A 20213-nucleotide genomic window follows, 5' to 3' on the forward strand; every position below is an offset into this window, starting at 1 on the left:
AGTTATTTAATTTCAGATAACACAGGAACACATTAAACCATGGTACAACACTGAACAGCACCAGGGCAGGAAATGTCATCTCAAAAAAACTGAAAGAACTGTGGATGCTGGAAATCAGAAATAAAAACAAAAACAAATTGCTGGAGAAACTCAGCAGGTCTAGTAGCATCTGTGAACAGAAACCAGAATCAACATTTCAGGTACAGAACTTCAGGAATGTCATCTCAAATACTTTCACTACCAGTTCCCTCTTGAACTATTGGTCATTGTGGCTTCCTAGTTCCATTTGTATACCAACTCCTGCTCCCACTTTCTTATATTTCCTCACAGTATTGGAAAGCAAGTGGACCCAGAAAGACTAGGGTGCAGCATAACTGGCCAAAAGGGCATCTGAAAGTGGGAAGAAGAGAGATCACAATTAATAACACCAAGTCTGCACAAGGGAAACTGCAAAGTGAGCAAAGCAACTGGATTGACCTGACCTCACCATGTGATTCAGCATTCACTCTCAGAGAAGTATCAAACCCTGACCACTGAATGGAAAGAACTGACGGTTGGAGTAGAAGCCAGTGAAATAGGTATTTTTTGGGGGGGTGGAGGAGTTGGGGCACAGTGGTGATACCACATCAGTGTATAAAATATCTAGATGCAATTCAATTCTGCATGTGAGAAACATCCATGAGATAGTGGCGTGTCTATGTTCCTAAAATATTTAATCTTATATGATGTGAGCCCATCCAGTCTTGTATTGTGGTCACTGCCTAGTTAATCGTCCATTTGAAAATCTATCCATTACTAAGGCTCTGAAAATCTCATTTTGACAAATAGCAGCTTTCTCCAAGGTGATCTGTGAGGGAAGTTGTGGGCCTGAGTGGCATTAAGAGGTGGCATTTGCAAACTGAACTGATTAAGTGCAGACAGGAAAAGTCATTTCATATTATAAAGGAGCTTAATGTCTGACTATCAGAAGATCTGCATCTATCTCAAGGGGCAATTTGACTCTCTCTAATTGATTCCAGTATCCCTTAAGTGATTAATGCAGCTTCCTTTCACAGGAGCAGGCTGCCTTTAAGAGCAGCAGGACAGTTGCACCCTTTGTTATTGGCCCTCACTGCTCAGCAGCAAATGAACATGCAGCCATCCAGCATTGTGGCCCTGCTTGGACCAACGTTGCAATTGTTCAAATGTGTAGGTAGTACTAAGATTGAGAGCTGCCTGCTTAAATGGGAATGGGCATGCAGATTGCAAATTGTGACCACTGCATTCAGAAAGAGACCTTAATAAATTCTGACATTAGGGTGACTGTCCACTGTCAGAGTGTTCCAGCTGAGCCGAATCCCCATTTTCACATGAATACACTCCTGCTGAGATGATCAAATCACAATCAGAAACTGCACTGGGTTTTCCATTCCCTGTCTCAGGCTGTAATGTGATCATTTGTACTGTTCCCCTCATGTTACCAGTTATAGTCATCTGTCTCGAAAGCTCATTCTCAAAACTCTGCCGTCTGTATAGATTAGCTCCATACTGGCTGACGTGTCAAGCAAGCCACAATGACTCAAAAGTCATAGATTAATTATGCTTTGCCTTGGCTACCACATCTAACCAGACAGAGGTCACAAGAGCCTATATGTGGGGGAGAATTAAGTTAACAATAATGACATAACAATGAATCATGCACCAGGGATTGATTAATTTGGTGGGTAACTTTTTTTGAAACAGTAAAATACATTATAAGTCACGAAGCAGACATCACAGCCGATGAAATCATTTGTGGATCTGTAGTTTGCAGGCACAAAGCTGATTAACTGCCAGACAAGAGTCATAACATTGTATACACACATGGAGTCCTTAAGGTGAATTATCTTAAAGGCAAGATATACAATAGCCAGCTGCACATGGTGATCACAAGCAAACTGATACATTTAACACCCCCATACTTCAGAAGGTGCTTTTGACGCCTCTACACTTGCAAAGGGTGCCATACAATACAAGCCAGACAAAGAGCACTGCGCTTCTCAGTTGTATTTTGCCTGTAAGTTACATCACCTGAGCAAGTCAATCAGAAATTGAACAAGACTATATGATGAAACCAGTCCATGCTCAGAAAATAAGCAGTCCTCATTCTGAAGAAGGGTGTAGGTCCAAAACGTCAGCTTTCCTGCTCCTCTGATGATGCTTGGCCTGCTGCATTCATCCAGCTCTACACCTAGTTATCTCAGTCCTCATTCGTACTTGGGTAACAACTGATAAGCAATTTCTTTGAGCAACAGACATAGAACAGGCCTCAAGAAATAAAAATGGCAAAGAATTACAAATGAACTTTGATTACAGCTGATCATCAGAAACCACAGAACTGAGCTCTGCCCTTCAAACTCCACACCCTCTTGGGGTAGAAATCAGAAAAAGAACATCAGCCAAACTTCTCACTTTTGATCACCAGCCAGCAACGTTTGTTGGCAAATGTGCAATGTGTAACAAAAACGGAATCAGATACATTGTGCAGCGCCCTCCACTAAACTGTCTCTCATCATTAATAAATAACTTCAGGAGGCAAGGGGAGGGGTGCAGTAGCCTGTTATTGCAACGAAAAGTATCAATAACTACAACAAACATTTGTTAAGAATTTTTCTACAAGGGGGTTCCTGGCAAAGAGAAATTGCAGGGAACTGAAAAGCCCATTATAATTATATTGGCTGCATCTTTTAGCCTGTTAAGAGTGTCCCATCAAACGTTATGTTTAATTGTTATTTAACATTATACAATGTAATTCCATAGACAAAAAAACTGCTTTCTTCTACATGTACCCTATTAGTTCACCCATTAAAGCTTCAATCACAATTAATTAGGCTGACAGCTTGTTCAATTAGACAAATGTCTAGCCTCTTTCCACAATATAAACTCTCATAATGAGCAACGAGATGAGTGATCAGCACAGACAGGACTGGTTAGAGAAGGAATATTGGCCACACTACAGTCCCTGTTATTGTTCTTTCATAGTCACCTGGACTGGCTAAATGGGGGCATTGATTATAAAGCATGTTGGGATGTTTAAAATTCATGAGGCCCTCCCATATGAATGCAAGTCTTTCTCAGATTCCTTTACCCTGGGAATAGCTGTTCAGTACAAGTACTAGCATAGCTTTTCACGCGTAGAAAATGTTGGAAGGTTTGCGGCAGGGTTATTAAAATCAAATTAGAGGAAATAAATCATGATGTGGAAAGTGAAACAAAAACACTTGTTAGTGCAAATAACATTTCTAGAAGGAAACTAACTTCTATAGCCTAGCAGAATTGACAAAAGAGGTCGGTTATATTGACAGAATGGGGAAAATTAAAATGTGAAAATCTGTTTGGTGAACAATAGAACAAAGACCAAGCGACAGATCTGCAGACAAAACGATGCATTGAGACATAGATGAATAGGCCATTTTGCCATTTTTGGACCTTCTCCATCATTCAATAAGATCCAAGCTGATCTGGTTGTGGTGTCAACTCACTGCCCTGTTTGTCTCCTGTAGCCTTCAGATCTCTTGTTCCATGTAACTCATTAAGGCTCAAATAACTTTAATAACCAAGCCTCCATTCCCTCGTGGGGAAAAGAAAAGACTTTCACAGACCAATAACCAACCCAGAGAAAAGAAAATTCTCATCTCCGTTTCAAAAGGGAGATATCTTATTTTTAAGCTATGTCCCCTCATTCTAATTCTCACATAAGCAAACATACATTTTCACATGGCTTCCCTTACCCCAAAATTTTTAAGTAATCAGTTGAAAATGAGATTCAATAGTTAAACTGTGGGAAAACAGCAAGCTGGCTTATTTACTTTGAAGTGTTGCAGAAACTCTCAACTCAGCCTCGAGTTTTACCTTGCAGTATAAAGGATTGGCCTCATGACCAGCCTTCATACTGCTGGAATATCATTCTTGCGTCTTTGTGATTAGAATTGAATGTAATAGCTCAGAATAGTTTTAGCATAACATGTTCCAATTTGATGAGAATTGGTTTTCATTCCATTGGCTTAGTTGATTGCTTCTTTGAAGCATTCATATTGAGAATTAAATTTAAAGATTTTAAAATTTCCTCCACTTGGCTACTTTGTCATTCAATGAACATGCAGCTTTTTTTTTGCAATGTTTGCAGTACTTCATGTTTTTTGCAAGTAAATTTCTTCATTGAATTTGCAGGACAGAAAGTTATTTAACTAAACTGATGTGTGTTGGTGTTCATGACCTATACAAGGCTGTCATTTTTATCCTTTCCACTCAGATTTTTTTTCAAAACCTCCTCCTGTAATTTCCAAGCTGTATCCTTCAAAACAAGAACCCCTTGTATTTTAATGTAATTTGCAAAATTTCACCAAGTTTCTGCAAAAATAGAAACAGTTGTAGTCTCAACTCCTTTCTGGGGTTTCCCCACCTCAAATTTTGCTGAGGTCATTGAGTCTATGACATCAGCTCAGGTTTAGTCAGAATAAGAACACAGCCAATCAAAAATCATTTTTCTGATGAAGGGTCTAGGTCCGAAACGTCAGCTTTTGTGCTCCTAAGAAGCGGCTTGGCCTGCTGTGTTCATCCAGCCGCACACCTTGTTATCTCGGATTATCCAGCATCTGCAGTTCCAATTATCTCTGATCACAGCCAATCATAAAGGTTGTTTCGTAACCTTGCCAATTAAGGATCCGCACATGAGTGAGTGGGCAGTGCCAATGTAAGCAGGAAGATATCAGGGCACTTCAAGATTAGGCACCCTCTCAAAAATCATAACATTGAAAAATAAACGTTGCAACATTGCCAGGCCATTATTTTAAAAGGGAGGAGAGTTGCCTTCTGTCACCCACAGCTCTTCTTGGGGAGAAGAGATAGCAATTTAAAGGATTTTTTTTACCTGCCGAGTGGCTGCCTGGAGGCAACAGTTAGGCTTCACCCTCAGTTGTGGGCTTGACTACCATTGGGACGCTCATTGTCTGAATCCATCCCCAGAGCATTTGCACGGGCCTCTGGATTACGAGTCCAGCGATAATACCAGTCTACCGCTACCTCCTCCTGCAGGCAGTTAGCCGGTCCCAGTCAGGCCATGTCTCTAGCACAATCACTCAGATACAGTGTTTGTTTGGAGAACTGCCCAGACTCAACATTCTCCAAGTTTGCTCACAATATTGCTCCCAAACTAGTCTCTGCAGAACAGGGCAAATTCAGGTTGGTGCTTTAATTTTCCACTGTGCTATAACTCTGAGCAAGCAGTCAATGTTTTTTATCCTTCAGTTAATTTCTTACCACGCTTTTTCCATAAACCCCAATATCGCCAAGCTTAACCAATAGCTCTCCTTGGGATATGTTATCAGATGCCTTTCTGAAGTTAACAGACATTACACTATAGATCTATCACTGTCCACTACAGCGGTCACTTCCTCAAAGCCATCAGAATTAGATTGCATGTTCTTTATCTAAATGCATGACACCTGTCAGGTTATCATTGTCTAAATAATCCTCAAAATTGTTTTTAATTGATTCACCTAAATTGATTTACGAAAAAAAAGTAAAACAAATGAGTTGTTTATATCCATTGTGTCCACATTATGAACTCTCAGCAACCAGTTTCTCCATCTCAGTGACCGAGAATGCCTCACAAATCCTCTTGTCTCAGTACTTTGGCATAAATACCAATTATCTAGGAAAATTATTTATTTATCATGTTCTCTGTTTTTTATGACTCTATTTCATTTATCCTTCGATGTTTGCTTCGTTAACCCCATAAAGGAAGGCATTTTTGCACCACATCAATATTTTGAGGCAGAATATTTAGCATTTTGTAATTGCCCTCAGTTTTGAAGCTCTCCTCTAAATCCAAAAATTCAAACCAGTTATAATCCTACAGACAACTGCCTAAGCATCACAACAAATAGGTGTGTCCCAGTACCTTTTCACACGGTACTCTTCATCCCATGTAAATAATTTGTTTTATAGCAAATGCTTACTTATGTCTACTTACTCTTTCACATCTCTCAGGTCAGTGAGGTTCACAGAGAATGAGTGGCAAGTTTACAGAAGGGCGCTCGACCAAGAAACCTCAAATTTATCACAAGGGGACAAGGCTGAGTGCATCTAACTTTCACATTTAAGGGCTGAATATGGTTCTGGTTCTTGGCCTATATTGAAGCAGTGGTCATAGGCTCCTCCCAATGTTTTATCACGTGTTGCTCACAAAGCAGAGCAACATCAACAAGTGAGAGAGAAGACAGCCCACAGGAAAGAATCAAAATGCCTGAGACAAACTTGAAATAATTTGTAGTTATACAGAGCCTCAAACAGAACAAAACACCCCGAGGAGCTTCACAGATGTATAAAAGGAATCCAAAAATGAAGAGATAGGAAGCAAGTTGAACAATTCCTCCACTTCATTATGAAAGAGTTCTCAAAGCAGGAGGTGGAAGTGGGGCTGAGAGAGTGCACAGCCCAAACAAAAGGGACAGCAGCGAATAGTGAGGCAAACAGAGCACGGCATTCATAAGACGCCCAATTTGGAGAATATAAAAGTGTGGGAGTTGTAGAGCTGACAATGATTATTGCGATTGGCCATGAGTATATTTGAAAATGAGAATGATGATGAGCAGTGGGATTTGATGTCGGACTTGATGCAGGCTGCAGCAGTTCGGATAAGCTGAGCTTTATTGAGCATGGTTTGGGAACATTACCCAGGAACATGAGCCAAGATTGCAAACAATCTGATTCAGACTTAGTAGCTGGCTGACAAGGGGGAAAGTTTCAAAGTTTATGACGAGGGCCAGTGATAATGTCTTTGGTCTTCTCAACACTTCACAAGAGAAATTGTAGCGCAAAGTCTAGGGAATGGAGAGTTCATAAGCTGATAGCTGCTCTGTTTCTCAGCCAAGCAATCTGGTTCAATTCTCACTGCTCTCAAGGTATACAATGATAAGTTCATTGAAGCACACTCTATCTCTACTTGGGGACAGGATGGCAAGATGTTCAACATACCAAAGACCAGGAGGATGTAATGTCACAGGTAGCAGACACATAAAGTTACACAGTACAAGAGGAGAAGAAATTCCTTACACAGACTGGATAAGAGATGTTATAATAGGAAGCACAGTGGTAATGGTGGACAGACAATGGCCATATTTTGAATAAAGGCTGAGACTACAAAGAAGATTGTGCTGAGACTAGATTGTGTGGAGCCCGAGTGTCAATCAAAGAGAATGCTGGCCTTCCAAGAGGTGCAAGCACTTTCAGCTGGGAGGAGATGAGAAGTGGAAAGGTCAAGTCATCCAGTTCTAAGCTGCAATCCTAGTGGTCTTCGGCGTGCATAATGAGTTAACTAAAAGCTAAACAAAAAAACTGAGGACAGGCACATATATCGTTGAATGGTGCTGAGAGATTGAGGATAATATACTGCAGTCACAGTCATAGAGAATGTCATCCACGTCTTTGAACAGGTCATTTCAGTGTTGCCACAGGGTGGGCATCCAACTGCAACGATTCAAATGCAGAATGTGGGGGAGGTGGAAATCTAATTTGGAGATGGAAATATGATGACAAGTTTAAGGAAATGGTTAGTTGTGTGGAATAGAAACCAAGGCTGTCTTATCTTGTTCAGGTCTTGAGTCATTTTAGCCAAAGAGACTGTGATCTGATGGCAGCTGCCATGGTTCACTAAGACTCTGGGATGGTTAAACCAGTTATGGCTCAGCATTTGTCAAGTCCCTGTCCATGCAACTTCAGGAGGAAAGACCAGAATCAGGGAGTCGTGATTCGGGGCTAGAGTAAAGAAAGGAGGATGCCCAAGCAAATTAGCAAGTGGAGAATGATGTTGGTGACTGACGGGGCTCGTGGTTAAGTATTTTGTGGTGTGAAAGTGAATTTTAAGTGACTTTGAAGAAAGCTTTTAATCAACTGTGGATGCCAATGGAGTATAGGTTGAAAGACACAAAGGACGTACGAGCGGTGAGAGATACAGCAAGTGGGAGAAGCCCAGGCTGTGACCAGTACGTGGAAGTAAAAAGTCCACAGGAAATAGCAAGGGCAAGGAATATCAAGGTGAAGATCAAAATCAGAGATGGGGTGTAATCTAGCACTGAGATATAGGAAGGAAAGAAGAAAGGATGACTCAGAGAAGTCTAAGTGACACTTTATGAAGTGGTAGAAGGGCTTCAAAGGAAAGAAAAGCTGGCACAAAGTGAGATGTTTGTAAAAAGACTTTATCAGAGGAGGAAGGAACAAGCTATAGCCTGGTTTCATGATAAATGTTGCACGATCATTCTCAAGGTTTTGCAGGGTACCATTATTCCCCAGTATGAACATGCACAACATTTAAAATATACACTGCAGTTACTAAATGGAAAACCTAATCAATTTATTACATTGTGTCAACAATGGAGATTTGTACTTACTATTATGTGAGAATACGGATCTATAGAAGCCATTCTCAACTGCAGATGAACAGATCTTGATGTATCTTTACAGGTTATTGGTTCAACAAACTCTGATTAAACAAGACCTTGCAGATTCCTCTTTGCAGATGAAAAAATAGATAGTTTTCAGAAAATGTCTATTTCCATTCCTGAAGAATAGAAAAAAACACTTATTAAAATCAATTTTAATAACTATGCATACTAGGTAGAAATGGGCAAGATAGCCCAGGGAGCTTCATCATCTAGGAGAACTTACAGTTCGCTCCATAGAGTCATGGAATCACACAGCACAGAAACAGACTCTTCAGTCCAGCCAGTCCATGCTGAAAATAATCCCAAACTAAACTAGTCCCATGTCCTTCCTCCTGGCCGATATCCTTCCAAACCTTTCCTATTTGTATATTTATCCAAATGTCTATTAAATGTTGTAATTAACCCACATTCATCACATCCTCAGTAAGTTCATTCTACACGCAAACCACCCTCCGTGTAAAACATCTCACCCTCATGTCGTTTTTAAATCTCTCCTCTCATGTTAAAAATGTGGCACTAATCTTGAAATCCTCCATCCTAGAGAAAAGACAACTACCATTAACTCTATCTATAGCTCTCATTATTTTATAAAACTTGTATCAAGATGCCTCTTAACCTTCTAAGTTCCAGTGAAAAAAGTCCCGGTCAATTCAGCCTTTCTTTATAACTCAAACTTTCCATATGCAGCAACATCCAGGTAAATCTCACCTGAACCCTCTCCTGTTTGAAATATCCTTCCAATAACTGGATGACCAACACTGGACACAGTAGTCTAGAAGTGGTGTCATCAATGTCCTGTACAATCTCAACATGGCTTCCTAACTTCAATTCTCAAAGCACTCAGCAATGAAGTCAAGCATGCTAAACATCTTTTTAACTGCCCTGTATGTGGCACAAACTTCAAAGAATTATGTACCTGCACCCATAAGTCCCTCTGTTCTATAAGACTACTCAAGGCCCTACCATTAACAATTTAAACCCTACCCTTGTTTGTTGTGCCAAAATGGAATACCTCGCATTTATCTAGATTGAACTCCATCTGACATTTTTCAGCCCATTGATGCATTTGATCACGGTTCTTTTGTAATCTTAGAAAACCTTTCTTCGCTGTCTATAATGCCACCAATTTTGGTGTCGTTGGCAAACCTACTTACTGTGCCTTCTACATTCTCATCCAAATCATTTATAAAAATGACAAACAAAAGAGGATCCAGAAATAATGCTCCCGGTCACAGACCTCCAATCCGAAAAGCAACCCTCCACTGTTACTCTCTCAGTCCTGCCATTAAGCCAACTATATATCCGATTGGCAAGTTCACACTGAATTCCATGTGACCTAACTTTGCTAATTAATCTATCATGCAGAATCTTGTCAAAGACTTTACTAAAATCCAATTAAATGATGTCTATTGCTCTGCTATTTTTGCCTCTCTAAATGTCCATAAATCCTATCTTTTATCATCACCTCCAACAATTTATCCACAACCGAAGTCAGACTCACAGGTCTATATTTCCCTGGTTTCTTCTTACGACCTTTCTTAAATAAAGGTACATTAGCCACCATCCAGTTATCAGGCACTTCACCTCATAGTTATAGATGATGCAAGAATTTCTTCAACAGGTCTCAATTTCCTGCCTTACTTCTCACAATAATCTGTGCTAAATTAGATCAGGTCCTGGTGATTTATCCACCTTTATATTCTCTAAGACCTCCCAAACTTCCTCTTCTGTAATGTGAACTGTTTTTAAACCATCAATGTTTATTTTTCTGCATTCTCTAAACTCCATTTCTCTCTTCACATTAAAAGCTGACACAAAATATTCATTTATTATCTCTCCCATCTCCTGGTGTTCAACACAAAGACAAAAACAATCTCCTCGATCTTTAAGAGGCACCGCCCAATCTCTAGTTACCCTCTTGCTCTCAATGCATTTGTAGAATTTCTTTGGATTAACCTCAACTTTATCTGCCAATGCCATTTCATATCCTCTCTTTGCCTTCTTGATTTCTTTCTTAAGAACGCCACTACGTTCTTTGTATTGATTAACAGATTCAATTGCATCAAGATGTCCAAATCTAAAATAAGATTCTCTTTTAAACTTGACTGGAACCTCAATATCTTTATTCATCCATTGTTCCTTAATCTTACCAGCCTCACCCATCACTCTAACAGAAACAAAATGCCTCTGAACTCTCGTCATTATACGCTTGAAAGCCTCCCACTTGTCAGGTGTCCTTTTACCTGTGGACAGTGTACTCAGTCAACTTTCAAAAGTTCTTGTCTCATACTATTTAAATTTGCCTTACTCCAATTGAAAACACTAACTTTTCCATAATTGTTTTGAAACTAATAGAATTATGATCACTCGACCCAAAGTGTTCCCCCACTTTTATCTCAGTCACCTGCCCTGCCTTATTGCCTGATAAAAGGTCTAGTTTTGCTCCTTCTCCAGATCATCCACATATTGATAAAGAAAATTTCCTTAAGCACATTTGACAAATATTTCACCATCCAAGCCCCAGTCAAGGTTTATTGAATACTTAGCCATTTCTTAAATAATTGTAAACGTTTCATCTCTGTCCGTTTATCAGGAAGTACATTTCATGAGCTGATCACCCCAAAAACCTTCTAGACAGTAGGCCCAAATTCTCCTTTTCCCCATTTGAACGTGTAACTTCAGCCTGGTTCCACCACATCTATTGGCCCCTCTCATGTTGCACTCCGACAGGTTCATTTGAACTGGTACGTTAGAATTATTTTCAGCACTATCATTTTTGAAAAAAAGAGTTCCTCAAATATTGAAAAAGGTCAGAATTGTAGAGTGCTGTATGCCACAGCCAGAGGACAATTAGAAGTAGCAACAATCTACTGATTTGTTTTATATATATCAGCTTTCAAAAGGGATGTCAATGTTAAGAGTTTAAAAAAAAACACACCAAATTAATTCTACAACCACTACCACACAGCAAATGAACATTTATGGCTTTCTGACTTGAACATTTCAGACAGTGTTCTTTTTCGTGAAAAAAATCAAACATATAGAATTGCATTTCTCATAGGGAATTTGCTCATATGGGGAGCCAGTGAGAGCCCAGATTACTCTTTTATAGGAGGTCCCGGCAAATCAAGTGCTAATCAGGCTGGATATACTGATTCCACCTGTTGGTCCCAACAAGGGTGCAAAGAAAACCCACAGTCGTTTAAAGACAATGCATCCAATATTAACAAAGAAAATGAAATTTGGGGTATACCAATTTTACAGTTTGTAAATTATTAAACTAAATTTCACAATTCTCATGCATGCTCTGCATTCTGCTCAGCTCTCCAAGCAAATCAGTTTCACTAGGTCTTTCCCGAGGATGGGGGCAGTTCAAAGCTAGGGGTGAGAGGAGAAAGATTTTAAAAGGTCATGAGGGGCATTCTTTTTTTCTTATGCGTGGAATGAACTGCCAGAGACAGTGCTGTACACAGGTACAGTTACAACATTGAAAAGACGTTTGGTTATGTTCATGAATGGGAAAGGTTTGGAAGGATATGGAACAAGTGCCGGGAGGTGGGACTGGTTTAGTTTGGGAACATGGTCGGTATAGACTGGTTGGAGAAAAAGGTCTGTTTCCGTGCTGTATGACTCTATGACTCTAATTATGTTGTCACGCTATCCTGAAACAAAGACTCCATCTTCACAGCAACTCATGCATTTATCAAGTGACAAATTTGTTCGAAATGTCTTCATTTTGTGAGATGTCCAATACACTAGCAACAAAGTGATCACAAAATAGCAAATGATGATATATTATTTGCCTTACAGTTTTCCTCCAAAAGATGGCCTTCGGTTGGTGGAAGGTACAACCAGACACTTTGCATGCATTACATTTTAAAAGCACGCTTTAAACATCTGATAACAATATTTACTAAGATATCAGTAACTATAAAATTCATAGGAAGTAGCTATGAGCCTTGGCTGTTTTTGACGTGACCAACTCATCGCACATTTTTTGCTGACTTAAAAGAAAATCAAAACAAATATCAAAAGGTCACTGGCCAACCAAAGTACCTAAAATCGACACTTCCGAGAATCACAGAATCCCTACAATACGGAAGCAGGCTCTTGGCATCAGGTCCACACTAACCCGCTGAAGAGCATATCACCCTACCCTATCCCTGGAATCCCGCTAGCTGGCTAATCCAACTAGCCTACCAACGAGCACATCCCTGGACACTATGGGCAATTTAGCGTGGCCAATCCACATAATCTGCACATCTTTGGATTGTGGGAGGAAACCGGAGAAGCCTGAAGAAACTGATGCAGACACAGGGAGGATGTGCAAACTCCACACAGTTAGTCATCCAAGACTGGACTCAAACCTGGGTACAAGTGCTATGAGGCATTAGAGCTAACCACCATGCTGCTCTTCTGGTAGTCAAAAGTCACCACTATGAATATCTTTACAATCTTCTGATAGCAATCTGCATTTTTACAGTTAGGAACTTTAAAAATGCTGAAGAGAAAAGAACTATTTATCAAACTTAACCATATGCCTTACACAATCCAACCTAATGAGATTTAAGACCTCAATTCACTAAATGTTTCTTCACAAATGCACTCCCTCCTCCCAAAAGAGTAATCATGCAGAATTTGTACCCATATCTCTATCACTGTCTTTGGCTTGCTAACTTTCAGGCAATTCTATTTACCCTCAGCTTGGTAAAATCAATGAAACCTATGTAATACCGAATTCATTTCAGTACAGAATCAGCAATGCAGGCTAACTGCACCATACCAAAGTTTATGCTTCACACAAGACTCCTCTCACCCTTTTCTTTCGTTATTTTTGAAATACTCATTAAAGGGAAGTTGGTCTTAAGTCTTTGACTCCACAACATAAACTAATTTATCAGTTTCATTCACGATCTTAAAAACTTCTGTCACACACGGGCAAAAGGTCAAATGCTCCATTCAGTGTTACATCCGGCTACAATGGCTTCAGTGTGAACTGCTCACTCACTCCAGCTAGGTTACATGTTACTTTGCAGGACTTTGACGCATTCAAAATAATTCAAGGTGGTTTCATGGACAACATTACTGGAGGACTACAGAGCTTTCATAATGTGGAAACTGTATGTGATAGAGAGTGCGAAGTGCTCACACAATTGAAGGGTCAGATCGATGTTCTGCAGTCCAATCATGTCCAATTGTGAATGGCAGTGGGCAATTAAACAATTAACCAGAGTTAACAACTCCACAAATATCTCCAGCATCAAAGATTAGGGACTCCAGTACATTCAGTGCATGAGATTAGGCTGAAGCATTTGGAACCAGCATCATCCAAAAGTGCTAAGTGGATGGTGTGTCTTGGCTTCTTCTTGTCATCTCTAGTGTGATAGATAACAGCCTTCAGCCATTCCTTCATTATCAATGAACCAAAATCCAGTCAAAAGCTTGGGGCAAGCTGCTGCAAGGCACACTGGGGAAAGACAACAGTCAAAGGTCTTTTGGCCAACGTAAAATGGGAGTTCATTCAGTTATTGGACCTTCTCAGTGCCTCAAGTATATGTAAATAGTACCCTGCATAAGTAAGAAACACCTTGGATTTGTTTGTTGGAACTAATTGGGAAAGCCAAATTACAATATTTGTTTGTTCTGCGTATGCAAAGACAGTACAGAACTGAACTGCTTTAGTGATTATTCATAAAGATTTCTATATATGTACAAAGTACATTTTTGAACAGAAAATAATGGGTCAAAATCCTGGAGCTCCCTAAGCACAGTGAGTGTACTCACACCATACAAACTGCAGCAGTTCACCATTACTTTCTAAAGTGTGATAAGAGATGGGTAGCAAATTACTGGCCTGGCTAGCAACACTGTCACTGCATGGGGAAAAGGAAAATATAGTCCGTACTGGGGGAAGGAGAAGCCGCAGCTGGATCATTGTAGGTAGCATTGTTAGCTGGAGGATAAGAAACTATTTTGGTGAGCAGTATGACGTGGAATACACAGCAGCATCCAGTTCCCCTTTAAAAAGGATCATTGTAAAATGAGAATGTACTTAACAGTGACATTTAATACTCGTTTTCAAAAAGTCTTTACATTCACACAGTGAATGGGTATCTTGATGCTAATTGAGAGCATAGAGTGCAAATAGAATTAGGTTTTCAAAATAAAGTGCTCATTAAAACAACCTCTTTGCTTTTCGCTTTCCGGATACTTTCACTGAATGCAAAGTTCCAGCCCTCACTCTACCCCTGTCTCCCTGATTGTTCGCTGTGCAGCGTGTAATTTGGTGAACAAACTCTATATTTCTAATGTGTTTCGGTTATGGTACACATTCAGATCACCGCTTCCCTCTCTTTCGGCCTTTTGAAACTCTTCCCGTTTTCCACAGACGCCGAGTAGAGGTACACTGGGCGAAGACATTTCCCAGAAGCAGCAGCAGGTCACATGCAGAAAGCTGCAATTCCAGCATGGAGCAGGCAGCCCCCGGGGTGATGGCACGAAGTCGGTGCTTATCCTTCCCCATCAAAGAAATCCGCTGTCAATGAACTCAATCTACATTTCAGCTACACAAACTCAAGATGACACCTTTACAAGGCGATTGTCTTCATATCCTATCTCTTTTTTTCTCTCCTGAACAAGTAGAGCCGTCCCTGCAAACTTTGATACAAAACTGAGCACGTATTTTCTGATTATATCAGACATTGTGAACGACACCACATCTCCAACTCTCCCCTAAACTACCGAATCTGTGGAGTAAACTCCGAGGGTCTGTTTTACCTCTCACGGTGTCTGCTTCCACTGACTGTCTTCCCCTGTCCTCTGGTAATTCCTCCGGAGCGTTTTGAAACAGAAAAAGAACAAAGTAGAGAAAACTCAGGCGGATATTACACAGCGTGAAGGAAGGCGGCGCTTCTATACAAAACGTGGAGTACTGAAAGCCTTGCCCAATATTGAGCTACTATTAGCAGTGATCTGTGTATTGAAAGGAATTCAGCCTAAAGGCCAACTTTCTTGGTTTTGGGGTGACGAATCTTCCATTCTCGTACACACTGTTCTGGCAAAGTGTTCATACAATATCACATGGAACACCTTGGGATTCTTTATGGACTTTTTTGTGTTTTTTTTAAACTTGCACGAACTTCCTGCAAGTTACCACGCTCTACCTCGCTAATCAGGTCACAACCATCTCACAGGACTGATTTATTATATTCATATATAATTCTGCATAATTCCACAGAAACCAACAAAGCAGATTCTGTTGCGTGTTTATTTCAATTTATGCTCTCACCCTGTTTCACACGCTGATACATGGAAGCATGCTAAATTGCATGACTAGTACCAGAAGTATCACTGCGTTTAGTTTTACTGAAGGTGAGGACACTTGCGGAATGTTGGTCAATTCTGACAAAATAGAAATAATACTGCATCCACAATTCAAGCTAATGGAGATATATCTCAGAGTTAGGTACATTAAACAGTGAATTTCTTTCTAAGAGCTGTCACAGTTCTGGTTTATAACAACTGTGACTGACTTTGAGTTAGCTGAAGTGCTGTTTGGTTATAAATCTTTGGAGTTATCTAACCCAAAGGCTGTAGATGCTCTATCGTTGAAATAACTAAGGTTTAATTAGGAAGATTGTCAGTCTTCACAAATCAAGGAATAGGGAATGAATGGAGAAGCCATGTTGAGGTCCATGATCAGTCATGATCAGGTTTGATGGTACAATGGTCTTAGGGAGCAGGCCATATGAGCTACTCTTGCTCCTGTCTCCAATGTAGCGGCCTATGCGCTGTGATAGAATTCAGAGTCCAAACGGATGTTAGAAACAAAAACAGAAATTGCTGGAGAAACTCAGCTGGTCTGGCAGCATCTATGGACAAAAAGCAGAGTTAAACTTTGGGCCAGTGACCCTTCATCTGAACTGTTTTTCCTGTTCATGCAGATAATACACAGCCTGCTGAATTCACTGTGTAGACGAGAGCATGGAGGCAACAACTGAATGGAAGAGACATTCTAATCTGTTCTGTATTCTTCCCTGATACTGATGGTGATATGCCGATCAAAGTGATCATTCTTCATTTGGAAAACTCGAGATGGACCCAATTCCCATTCAGAACTCATTTAATAACCATACATTAACACTGTATACATGCCAGTGGAAGTTCACTAGACATCAAATCAAAATGTAAAAACATTCGCATCTGACAATGATAAGTAATTGTAATTTTCAAACATTGGGTTTCCAGCATATAATTAATATTGAAAACTCTGTGTGGGTATTTCCTTAATGTTTTGGGGATCACCTTTCACAATTTTACACATTTCCGCCTCACAAACTGAAAGTTAATGATCATTGTGTTCAGCCTCAAATTTGAACATGCTGCTGAATTCTGGGATTTCAATGTGAAATCAAAATTTCAACACAAACTAAGGTTGTTGTTGAGTATTTACATGAAGACAACCACCCTATGTCAATTTTCTCATGCAGGATGTCAATCTTAATCATATCTTCCTGGCATTTCCTGCATTACATGTGTGCACTGTTTCATGCTCTCGCTGAGTCTTGTAAGGCCTACAGTTTTCAAGATTTGAACTTCTAGTCTAGATATTCTTTGAAAATGTGCAATTAATTAGAATTTTAATGTTGCTCAGCCATATATGTGTGGGATTACAGAATGCAAATGTGACAGTTGAATTAAAAGGAAGCAATTATGCAACATGCATTCAAATAGGCCTTGGAAAGTGACAGATTTCACTTGTTTGACAGCTTCAGTGGAGTGGGGAGGTGCTCCTGGTGCAAGGTGGAGGACGGAAGAATGTGGGGATAGCTTGGGAAAATGGCATTGAGATAGTCAATCACGATCTAGTTGAATGGTAGATCAGTACTAAGAGGCTGAATGGGCTATTCCTGCTCCTATCTTCAGTCTGAAAATCCATCGTTCACCCCCCCAAAACCTACTTTTGAACTTTAACCAATTTTGTATTCATTCTTTTGATCATGTATGCTTTCATTTTGCCAACCAGTCTATTATGTGGAACTTTATCAGGCATCTGTTTAAATTCTACATTGACAACATCAACCACACTATCCTTATCACTATTTTCCATTAGTTTATCAAAAAACCCAGTTAAAGTTAGTCAAGCACAGTAAATCTTCTAAAAATCTATTATGTTTCATTGGTTCTCCTATATTTTTCAGGTGGCAATTAATTTTGTTCCAGATTATTATTTCCAAGGATTTCCCCCATACCAATGTTAGACTGACAGGCATATTGTTACCCAATTTAACTCTTTCCCTTCTTTCTCTCCTACTGTGCTGTAAGGAAGGGTATTTCAGGTTTTGGAGACAGTAGCTTAGAAGGAATAGTAGTTCCCAGGTCACGACAAAAAATAGAGAGTAAACCTCTTTCTTTGCAGTAGTTTCCTATAAAGAGAACATTCAGGTAGCTGTAGGTGAGCTCAATTTAGTGTCCTAGATGGGTTCCCTGCCTGACACCTTACTGTCTGATTAAATACCTCCACTACTGAGCTTGCTGTGGTGAAGGGAAAAAGACTGAAACAGTGAATAATTCTTTCAAGGACCTCAATACGTTCATTGAGTTATGGATACAGTAATGGTTTGTACTAAGGTGATGGATTTCCCTATTTTTTCTAACACTCATTCTGCTCCCTTGATGTTGTGTTTCACTACACTTGGGTTCAAGGGTGACTGGTGTGATGGGTGCTGGAGTGGAGGCTAGGTGCCCCTTCCCTATTATAAAGAGTCCTGGTCCCCAACACATTCGCTCGGTACTATTCCCTTCGGGCGGCCCAGTGGCTCAGTGGTTAGCACTGCTGCCTCACAGCACGAGGGAACCAGGATTGATTCCACCCTCAGGGGCTGTCTGTGTGGAGTCTGCACATTCTCCCCATGTCTGCGTGGGTTTTCTCTGGGTGTTCCAGTTCCCTCCCACAGATTAGGTTGATTGGCTGCGCTAAATTGTCCATAGTGTTCATGGATATGCAGGCTAAATGAATTTGCCACAGGAAAGGCAGTGTTACAGGGATGGAGTGAGTCTGGGTGGTGTGCTTTTAGGAGGGTCAGTGTGGATTCAATGGGCTGAAAGGCCTGCTTTCAAACTGTAGATGATTCTTCTATTCTATGATTCCATCAATGTCACCGCTGAACAGTTTATATTTAGTTGGGATCTATCATTGTTATTCCCACATTGCTCCTTCCTTTGCATCCTCCCTTTTAATTTTCTTAACCTTCTTTCCCATCTTCAGGAGTCCATTTATTCTTAAACTGTGTCCCCTAGCTCTTGTCTCATGCACAAGTGGCAACATTCGCCCAGCATCCACCCTGTCAAGTTCCTTCAGGATCTTATACATTTCAGTGGGATTACTACTCATTCTTCTAAACTTCAATATAAGCAGAGCTCAAAGTCTTCCATGTTTCCTCTTCAAAAAATCCTCTTATTGCAAGAGTCAGATGATAGAGGCTTCTCTGAACTGCTTCAAATTCAATTATATCCTTTCTTAAGTAAGGAAACTAAATCTGTACATATTATTCTAGATGTGGCCTCACAAACATCCTGTATATCTGTAGCAAAACCTTTTCCTCACTTTTTTATTCTATCCATTTTGCAGCAATTATCAATATTCCATTTGCCTACCTAACCACTTGCTGCACCTGCACACTAATCTTTTTGTGATTCATGTACTAGAACACCCAGATCCTCTTTTACTGCAGAGTTCTGCATTCTCTTTCCATTTCATTTACATTCTGCTTTTCTATTCTTAGAAAGGTTACATATACTCATAGCTGCTGAATGTTTGCCCATTCAGTTGACATATCAACATCCCTCTTAGATCCTACACGCTTTCTTGAAAATATACTTTCTGACCTGTCTTTGAATCTTTTGCAAATTTAGCTGAACACATATGATTCTTCCAACCAATTCATTGATATAGATTGAAAATAGTTGAAGCCCCAGAACTGATCCCTCTGGAATTTCACTAGTCATAATCTGTCAAGCCCTTGTTATCCTTGTTCTCTGTTTCCTGTTACATGCCCAATCCTCTTCCCATGTAACCATGTTCTCCCCTCTGTGATAAACTCTTATTTTACATGATAACCTTTAATGTGGCATGTTATTGAATGCCTTTTGGAAATCTGAGTACACCACATTTACAGGGTTGCCTTTATGTATGGTGGACTTTGTGGCTTTGTTTTTCTGGCGGTTCAGACTCACGGCAGAGGCAAGGAGTGACCTGAATGTTCCCTTTTCTTTTGGCTGTTTCTTTTATTTCTATTTCTGTTTCTAATAATCACTTTTGTATACTAAGATGGCATTGGAGAATGGTGACTTTGTACTCTTTGCTGTCCCCCTGTATTCTTGCAATTGAGTACATGTGACAATAAAAATCTAAATCTAAATCCTATAACTTCTATCAAAACGGCAACACATTAGTGAACCATGATTTTCCTTTCACAAAACTATGCAGACTCTGCCTGATCAGGTTATTATTGTTTAAATGTTCTGCTTCAGCCTCTTTAATAATGGATTCTAGCATTTTCCCTGTGACAGATGTTACGTTAACTCTCTATAACTTCCTGCTTTCTGTCTTGCTCCTTTGAACAGAGGTTTTGCATTAGCAATTATCTAGTTAATGTTTCATCGTAACTGCAGAGGCTTTGCCTGCTCAGAACAATTAGGTTCCAATGATAGAAATGTTTGTTTCAGATTTTCTTGACTTCAGCATCACAG

The 20213-nt window shown here is 40.0% G+C and overlaps 1 protein-coding gene and 1 pseudogene across 2 annotated transcripts in view; one reads left to right on the plus strand and one right to left on the minus strand.

The window, feature by feature from the left end:
* Window positions 1-15360, minus strand: part of LOC125456152 (cytosolic phospholipase A2) — a 126352-nt gene extending 110992 nt beyond the window's left edge. For both annotated transcript variants that reach the window (XM_048538937.2, XM_048538938.2), the window contains exons 1-2: window positions 15240-15360; window positions 8409-8578 (exon numbers count right to left, since the gene is read on the minus strand). In XM_048538937.2, coding sequence (XP_048394894.2) covers window positions 8409-8441 — 33 coding nt within the window. In that variant the 5' untranslated portion in view covers window positions 8442-8578; window positions 15240-15360. The remainder of the gene's footprint in view (window positions 1-8408; window positions 8579-15239) is intronic.
* LOC125456153 (large ribosomal subunit protein eL42-like) lies at window positions 6984-7296 on the plus strand (annotated as a pseudogene).
* Window positions 15361-20213: the final 4853 nt, after the last annotated feature.

This window comes from Stegostoma tigrinum, chromosome 8 (genome assembly GCF_030684315.1).
Source record: "Stegostoma tigrinum isolate sSteTig4 chromosome 8, sSteTig4.hap1, whole genome shotgun sequence".
Lineage (NCBI taxonomy): Eukaryota > Metazoa > Chordata > Chondrichthyes > Orectolobiformes > Stegostomatidae > Stegostoma > Stegostoma tigrinum.